General features: G+C 44.0%; 2 protein-coding genes and 1 non-coding gene across 4 annotated transcripts; 1 reads left to right on the plus strand and 2 right to left on the minus strand.

Moving 5' to 3' along the window:
- Positions 1-610: 610 nt before the first annotated feature.
- TRNAV-CAC (transfer RNA valine (anticodon CAC)) lies at positions 611-684 on the plus strand. The gene has a single exon. It is a non-coding gene; the product is annotated as a tRNA-Val (tRNA).
- Positions 685-1,168: 484 nt separating this feature from the next.
- On the minus strand, positions 1,169-5,209 carry LOC109767872 (probable sodium/metabolite cotransporter BASS1, chloroplastic). Its single transcript, XM_020326595.4, has 8 exons — positions 4,704-5,209; positions 4,453-4,541; positions 3,975-4,068; positions 3,864-3,897; positions 2,357-2,411; positions 2,204-2,287; positions 1,845-2,132; positions 1,169-1,452 (listed from the first exon to the last, which is right to left on the minus strand). Exons 1-8 carry the CDS (start codon positions 5,092-5,094, stop codon positions 1,297-1,299), a joined length of 1,191 nt encoding a protein of 396 aa, XP_020182184.1. The 5' UTR covers positions 5,095-5,209; the 3' UTR covers positions 1,169-1,296.
- A 778-nt stretch (positions 5,210-5,987) lies between these two features.
- Positions 5,988-8,359, minus strand: LOC109767873 (large ribosomal subunit protein eL43z). Of its 2 annotated transcripts, XM_020326598.4 has the most exons (5): positions 8,223-8,359; positions 7,331-7,370; positions 7,156-7,244; positions 6,387-6,469; positions 5,988-6,292 (listed from the first exon to the last, which is right to left on the minus strand). In XM_020326598.4, exons 1-5 carry the CDS (start codon positions 8,223-8,225, stop codon positions 6,229-6,231), a joined length of 279 nt encoding a protein of 92 aa, XP_020182187.1. In that variant the 5' UTR covers positions 8,226-8,359; the 3' UTR covers positions 5,988-6,228. The 2 variants fall into 2 exon arrangements, with proteins under 2 accessions (XP_020182187.1, XP_020182186.1); XM_020326597.3 differs by lacking the exon at positions 8,223-8,359 and having other exon boundaries at positions 7,331-7,397.
- Positions 8,360-8,616: the final 257 nt, after the last annotated feature.

Consider the following 8,616-nt stretch of genomic DNA (forward strand, 5'->3'; position numbering starts at 1 on the left):
ATAGCATTAATATGATGCATAAGCCTTTCGAAATTAATTCAACTTATCTGAATTTTACTTTCCTCTCTTCTCTCATGCTTAAGTTTCTTGCTCGTGTTTAGTATGACGCGCAAGAGAGTTGATGCCCGCCGAGTTCCAACTCTGAAGGATGTGCATCTCATTTTACCTAAGCCACACTCCAAGTAGCAAATCCCGAATGGAATGATGTTTCTTTTCTTCTGGCACCGTGGATTACCAGCTTGTGTTCCAAAAAACACGGCTGCCGGCCGTCCTTCCTGGCCACGACGGAGGCGGCCGGGTCGATGATGCTCTCCGGCTGGTTCTGCTCCGCGAAAGAGAAGCTGAGGCGGCTCCTGGCGGCACCGTCGGCGCCGCCGGGCTGCTGCCTGACGGAGGGGACGCGGCATGTTTTGGAGGAAACTACACTGTGTTGTGTTTATAAGTGTACATCTTTTCGTCGTTTGCACTGAAGGAAACACGCGACTGATAAACTACAATCAGATGAAATAGTACCTTGGTAGGCTGGTGGTGGCGCTTCGACGAAGAAACAGATAATGGGGACTGCTTCTGTCTTGGATAAATAACTTTGTTCCACGGATTAAATCAACATGTCTGGGTGGTGTAGTTGGTTATCACGTTAGTCTCACACACTAAAGGTCCCCAGTTCGAACCTGGGCTTAGACATACATCCATTTTTGTTTTGTTTCTTTGGCTTTAGATTTAGATACATTGCACAAAAAGGTCATTCGCAACTCAACTTTTTTCCTTCACATGTCTTCATTTATCATCTTACCAAATAAACTGAGCGCAACACCTTCAGACCAACTTGCCCATGGGAGCACAACGTGGAAGGAAAACCATTATAATCGGCCAGCGTTCTCGCTCGCGATCATCGGTCTTGGATTGCTTGTCCGTTATTCAGAGAGTTAACTCCCCGACGGTTAATCGTTCTCCAGTGATCAAGGCCACGGTACTGGTAGACATATTGTTGTAGCCGAGCTCCGTGCTCTGATCGCTGAAGACAAGGAGTTCATTGTTTGGTTTACTTGAGCGTGAGCAAAATAGAAATTGCTGTGCGCGTGCAGATGTGTTGGCAAATTATGCAAGGGATAGAACAGTAGAGGTAGAAACCAATGGTCATTTGGGAAGTGAAAAGCTGGCAAGGAAATGAATAAGGGGCAGGCACGTTGCTGACTTGGCTTTCATGGTCAAATATTTCTCTCACAAGCACAGATAGCTCCGAATAACTCATAACTCGAGTTCCGCAACTACTAAAGTATCTATCTGTCTGATCCATCATGCTCCCTGCTTGTCATTTGGGGGCATGGACCTCCAGACCCCGGCCAAGATGCTACCATACACCGAGTGGCAGATGCTCGAAACCGCGCACGGAACCGCCGTGAGAGGGCTGCCGAAGTGCTTGCCCGCGAGAACCACACCCAGCACCGAGTTCTGCATTCACACGATAATCAGTATGATTTATACACACACACACTGAAACTTCTACTCCCTCCGTTCCTAAATGTAAGTCTTTTTAGATATTCCAACAAGTGACTACATACGGAGCAAAATGAATGAATCTACATTCTAAAATATGTCTACATACATCCGTATGTTGTAGTCCATTTGAAATGTCTAGAAAGACTTACATTTAGGAACGGAGGGAGTACAAAATAAAAAGATAATAATTAATAAACACAATGAAATTGCATGCAATGGGAGAAAGAGCGCAGCATCGATTATGTGCTTCCTTCCTTAGTTGCACTGATGAAAATGCAGTTGGAGATATCTGGGCCACACTCTATGGTAAAAATCTGTTTAAAAAACGCACAGCAGAAAATTACCTGCATGCCAACCTCGATCGAGATTGTTCGTGATGAAGCGATATCGATGCCGAGCATCCTTGAAAGAACATAGCCAAAGAAGAAGCCGGATCCATGCAAGAAGATGACAGACAGTACCACTTGTAGGCCAGATGCTAGGATGGCTGAAGCATTCTGTGCAATCGCGTTGCCGCATAGAACGGCTACTGTTGCCACAGCAATGAACGGCATCACGGGAGAAACCGACTCAACCAAACGGCCCATGTACTGATTAAGTAGAGCACCCAAAAGAACAGGCGCTAGGACAACCTGCATTCAGATATACCAACCTTAGCCACGAACAAGGGAACTTAAAGTTATAATACAGAAACTGGCAGCACCTGAGATGTCGACACGAACAGTCCCATAGGGTCTACTGCGACGTATTGCCCGGCCAGTTTGGATGTCAAAAGAGGAGTCATGAACTGCATTACGAAAAAAAAAGGTTATTTGGCTCTGCTGGAATATATTAATCGGTGTAAGTGAGTCATTACCGCTGCAGCAAAAGTGCTTGCTGCTGTCATCAGCACCGAAAGAGCAACATTTGCCCTGCAACACAAGGATACAAATTAGGCTACACTATATTTTGATGCTAATGAATAAAATAAAGAGATATATAGAGTTGTGTTCTCTTTCATTTTTATACATAGTTATAGGTAGCAATGCATATAGTTTCGGATCCACTTTCATAACAGACAGGGATCCCCACTGAAGAATTAGAGATATTTACTAAGATAAAAAAAATAGTCAATGAGAAAACAATTTGTTCACTGTTTAAACTCTGCATCAAGTGTTCAGTTCAACCATATTATTATTTCCTCAAAAAAAAAAATTATTAGGATGCTTGGGATAAATTAATAATAACAATATATTGTGATGCACCGAATGGGTCACTTGATCATTCATTACTGGCCAGTAAAAGTAGCTTTTTAGCTATGAACATATCAAGATAAAACCAAGCATGAGCACATGGCCATATGGAACCTGACCCTGTTTCCACCTTAATGTGCAGTCTTAACAAAAACAAACCACATTGTAAATTTATATGTGAACTTAATCAGCAATATTGCATAATGTCCACATGACTAAATATGATCTCTTTGTTTTCATTTCGGTTAACTGTTTGTGTCCTTGTGTTGCAGGGCACATGTAGGCTACACTATACAAATTAGGCTACACTACATTTATGATCCTAGTCGGCTGGACCAGTATGGGCGGGATAGGCTTGTTAACTGGTGTGGACTCCTATTGGCAAAAGCACTATAAGAGTGCAGAGACAAAGGCATGCTGATTACAGACATCTGATGGCTGAGTCGGTTACTTGTCAAGTACCAATCTGGTAGCAGTCTGAGTTGGAGATAGAATATTGATGCAAAACTTGAATCGAATTCTGTTTAGCAGTCCAGAAGGAAGCCAGCTCAGCTCGCAGATCCAGGAGAAGTAAGTAGGTTCTATCACACAAGTTAGTAATAATAGCAGTCGCAAGTTAGAGGAGTCCTAGTAAGGATTATGTTGGCTGGTTCGAAATAGGATGACTCATGCTCTATAAAAGGAGCACTGTGTAACCTCCTGAAAGCAAAACAATGAATCATACGTTCCCTACCCGTGCTTCACCTCTACCCTTTAGTGATATCTAATCCGAAATTCTTCACTCACTAGTCACTACACTTCTTCAGTAACTGCAGTGCTGTAGTCAAAGCCGACTACAACATTGCTAGCAGACTTCAGATGATTCCTTGGCAAAAAAGGATTAATGAGTCACATGCAACCAATTTCTGTTAGCAGTCAACAACTCAACACTAGACAGGCCAGCTTGAAAATTTGGTTATTCAACAATCTTGCGAAGAAATACTCTGAAGAATTCCAATATATAACGTATAAAACTATATGAACAAGCTCAGAACGGATTGCAACTAGAGATCCAGAACTTTGTTCCAGTACGCTTGTGACTATATGCAGGTTGTTCAATTCTCAGATAACATTATATGTTTTTGTCTTTACCTTGCTAAGTAGGTAACAATGTTGCTTGCAGTGCCTGCAGAGAGTAGCTCCCTTTCAGTTTAACTAGTTGACAATCTATAATAAATGAATAAAGGGAAAATGCAAGCATACCTCCAGGGCAACAGGAAACCAAAATGAGTCCAGCAGCATAATGGGATGGCAGGTTCAATAGCTTGCTGATGAGATATCCTGACAGGGGCATCACCTGTACATAAATCAGCCACTTTGGATTCTTGGAGCAAACAGAACAGTTGTAAATCACAAACGCTAAAGTAACAAAACCACAGGTAAAACAATGGCTTTTCTTTCTTTCTTTCTGAGGGATCATGAAGTGTTTACGTGCACCGTCCAGTCCAACATTTCAGATAAGGAATATTTACGGTTCATCCAAATGGACAACAACATTGCAGCTGGATAACAAAATGAAAATGACAATCTTGTTTAATATCTAGGGTATATAATATTCCTATGCAGTTTGTAACAGAAATTTTTAACACCACATGTCCACATCTAACATGGAAAAGTGAAAGTATGGCTACAGGGATTATTGCATCATCAAAAGAAACACTGAAGAAGTTGGAGAACTAACAGTGTATTGAAGTAGAAACCCGGCAGCCAACTCCTTGGGCATCAACAGCGCGGTTCTCAGATCATCAAGCGTCAATGTCATCCCCATTCCTGCACAAAGAGATTACAACCATGTTTCGATCATAAAAATTCAGCCATCGAGACACCTCTGGAAGTCTGAATTACTGCATCTCAACCAAGATGTACAGGCAGAAGAGGAGGAAGGAAGGAATGGAGAAGCAGGGGAGGGAGCCATGGATGGAGGGCACGGACCAAGCATGGTGAAGGACAGGCCGACCATCTGGGCGGTGGGGGTGACCCAGAGGAAGCTCGCCGGCCGCCAGAGCGCGAGCGCGCAGGCCGACGCGACCCACAGCGGGAACCCGAGCGACAGCGCCTCCCCGACGCGCACCAGCGCGGCCCGCGCGCCGCCGGGTGCCTGAGAGGGCGCCGGCGCCGGATCTCCCGCCGCCGCATGGCACCGGGTCGATGGAATGCCGCGGAGGGGGCGGAGCGAGGGGGCCGCGCTGATGCGGAGGCGGGGACAGGAGGGAGGGGGTCTGGTGAGGTGTGTGTGTGGGGTGGCGAGGTGGAGGCGGTGGTGGGGGAGGGATGCGGCGGCGGCGGGACTGGGGGCGAGCGGTGGCCGCCGGAGGAGAGCCATGGTGGCGGAGTGGAGTGGGGTGGTGGTGGTGGTCTGACCAGGACGATGCCCAAATCAGCAGGGTGGGAAGTGGAGGCGTTGGGTTTTTTTTCCCCTGGTTCGACGAGGGCACGCTACTAGTTCAAGCATATGTGGTTATCAAACACCAGTAAAAAAAAATGCTCTTATATTATGGGACAGAGGGAGTACATGATACCACGACCACGTTTGCTGCAGGAATTGGTTGCGGTATATTGATGTTTATTATGTTAATATGAAATTTAAACATGAGGACTAAAACTAAAAATATATGTGAATATACATATGAAATCAAACATGATCAAGTACAGTTAATTTCCACCCTCGGGAAAAAAAAGTACAGTTAATTTCCAAACAGGAATGTTCATTCGCAAGAATATAGTATATGGCACTTTACTGAATGGCCACTATTCCTCCTAAAACTTTACTTGTTTCCTATTCCTTAAATTTAGCTGCTTTAGTAGCCCATGATACTCCTTTACAAAGGGGGGGCGAAGCACCAGCAGATCATGGTCTTGTACTTAAAAATCAATCATCTTTCTCCAAAGTATATCCACATCAGCAAAGTATCTCTTCATCGATGATTCAGATCGGCTAACTTGGTGATACATAAGCAATTGTCCCAACTGTGTAATTCTATCACAAGGTTAATACTTGTCCCAAGCAATGTGCGTCTATGATGACCTTCATAATTGTCCCACAAGCAAAGTGAACGTGACATCTGGGAGATTACGAGCCCTCGAGAGCCAGGAACTATGTGAGGGCAATCCTGACGGTCAAGTCAAGTAAATTTTCTCTTCAAAACATTTCCAGTTTATATGAACAACAGCTAGTCTATGCAAATAGACGCGCAAATGCACAGGCTGCCCTGCTAGTTCATCGAATAACAGATGACAATAGCATTAAGATTCAAGAATCAACGACACGCACAAAGAGTACAGTCAGACGATCATCTAAGCAACATAAACGAGATACACATTGTAACGTAGCCAGATACTCTCAGAACCCAACAAGCCGATAAATAACATTGTATGCTGTCAATTTAGGCTACATTGCGTCGAATGAGTCTCGTCTGAACTACAAAATCCAAAGGCTCCTTTGTCAGATTGACCGCGATCAAGCTTCAGTCTGCTCCCTCAGGCGACGGATCGTGCTCCTGACAGTGACCGCACTTGCAGTGCTGGAAATGCAGAACAACAAAATGAGCACATATGGTAGAGCAGGACAATGAGCTATTTGGAAATATACAGTGTGTAACTGGCATCAGCACATACTTCATGGTATAGGCACCACCGGCCTTAACCTTCCCGCAGTCCTTGCATCCCCAGATTCCGACTGCTTTCCTCTTCACGGCAAACTGTGAATCAAGAACGTGTTAACATAAAAAGAAGATTGAATCATGCGAGGAGACTAACAGCTTATCACTATTGACCTATCTATGAGCTATTGATGTTATCATCATTTCCATATGGCTAGAATTGTGTAAAGTGACTAGAATAAAGAGAACTGGCGGGCGCTGTTCCATATCTAGAAATCTACAATTGTTAAAAGAAGCAATAAGCATTAAAGTTAGGAGGTTGCAAAATCCATATACATGTCAATCAAAAGCTGTTCGGTAATATTAAACTAAATCATTTGAGAGTTATAAAGGTTCATCATACAAAACAATCAAAGCTGTTGTTCATTGTTCCCTATCTAGAAGGCCACAGTGGTTAAAAGACGCAACATGAAGTAAATCCAAACAACTCATGACAATACAAAGGGTTGCAAGTTGCAACAGCCTACAATATACATTCTTTATGTTTTGCCAACCAGCAGTTCAGCATATTAAAACCAAGTAGGTATCCTCTAAACCATCATCATGAAAAGCAAGAGCAAATAACCTATACCATTATGCACAGAAAGATAATATGCTAATTTCAATCTGGCCAAATGCCAAAAACACTTGTCATACAACATAAGACAGCACAGTTGAACCACCAGCAGACACTTTACCATTCTAAAAACAACGCAAGTAATCGATAAAGCCATTGACAGATTTACCTTGCCGCAGAACTCACAGAAGTACTTGGAGTGCTGGGAGACCTCCATCTTCTTGATCTGCTTACGCAGACTGGCACCGTACCTGGTACCTACACAACAAAGGATACGTGAGCACAAAGTTAGCTACATTCATGAGATCATTGAACAATGATCTGGGCAGCCGCAATGTTTTTACCATATTTGCCAACGATTCCAGCCTTCTTGGTGCGCTTCGTCTGCAAATACATCAGAAACACTAAGAAATTAAAACATTTTCCCACAAGTATAGTAAAACAGCAAAATGAGCTGCTATCTACAAAAGGCAGCATCAGAAAAGATGTATAAATTTCACATATGGAGTTGACACAGGCAACAGCAATGTATGACCAGTCGTACATAAAACGTCAGGATAATACTATCAGTTGTATGACAAGCATGATGTAGATCATCGCAAATTAGCAATGTATGTCATAGAATGCACACAATAGTGAGGAGAGAACTAGTGCTGCCCAAGGCCTCATGCTAACCAATCGAGCTTGGGAAAAATGAAGGCTGAAGCTCGGATTTCTACTGGTAAATATTGTAGCAAACGGTAGAAGTTGCATACATACTGATAAATAACTGTAACAAATCAAGGATACCATCAAAGCTCCATACTTCCATTCTATGGCAATTACTCCACCACTAAGCATATCACATTAGTAAAACCGGTCCCATAAGTGGAAAATCTAACTATAGCAACATCTTAACATCCTCTTTGACAACGCAATAATAATACAGTACGATTCGAGCTAGCCACAAATCGTACCAAGAAACACTAGAACAGGAAAAGGGCCGCCGGCAAATTCACTCCAGATCTGACAGATGTTACGGCTTCAAGGATGATTTCTCAGCGAAGCAGACCAAAACCACGAGAAAAACTAGTAATTTCGGATCCTTATTTCTAGATCCCCGAGTATAAGCCACTCACACGACCGTAAACCTAGATGATTCCCGCACCCCACACAGACAGGCACGAAGGCTGAAACTCTGCATCCAGAGGAGCACGGATCAGAGCCGCCGTAGATAGGAGTGAGGGGAGAGCGTACCATCTCTTCGGCGAGGAGGAGGCGTCCGCGACAACGGGCGGCGGCGGCGGCGGCGGCGGCAAAGAGGGCAGGGAGGCGGCGGCGGCGCGGGCGAGAGGTCTCGGAATGGAGGCCGCGTGCTAGGTCTTATACGTGTGGGAACACGGATGGGCCTCGTTGCTGCGCTGGTGGGCTGGGCTAAGGCTTATTATTCCTACTTTGACCATAAAGCTAGGTGTAGCCCCTAAAAAAAAGCGAGTTGTAGCCCAACTGGACTATGGGCCACATGGGAGTTTAGGAACACCAAAATTCAATTATTATTTTTCTTTCCCTAAATTTTTATTTTTCTTTCCTTTTCCCAGAAATAAAGAAATGCGTATCATGATTTTTTTAAATGAGAGGTAAGGCTCCTCAC

Source organism: Aegilops tauschii, chromosome 1, assembly GCF_002575655.3.
Source record: "Aegilops tauschii subsp. strangulata cultivar AL8/78 chromosome 1, Aet v6.0, whole genome shotgun sequence".
NCBI lineage: Eukaryota > Viridiplantae > Streptophyta > Magnoliopsida > Poales > Poaceae > Aegilops > Aegilops tauschii.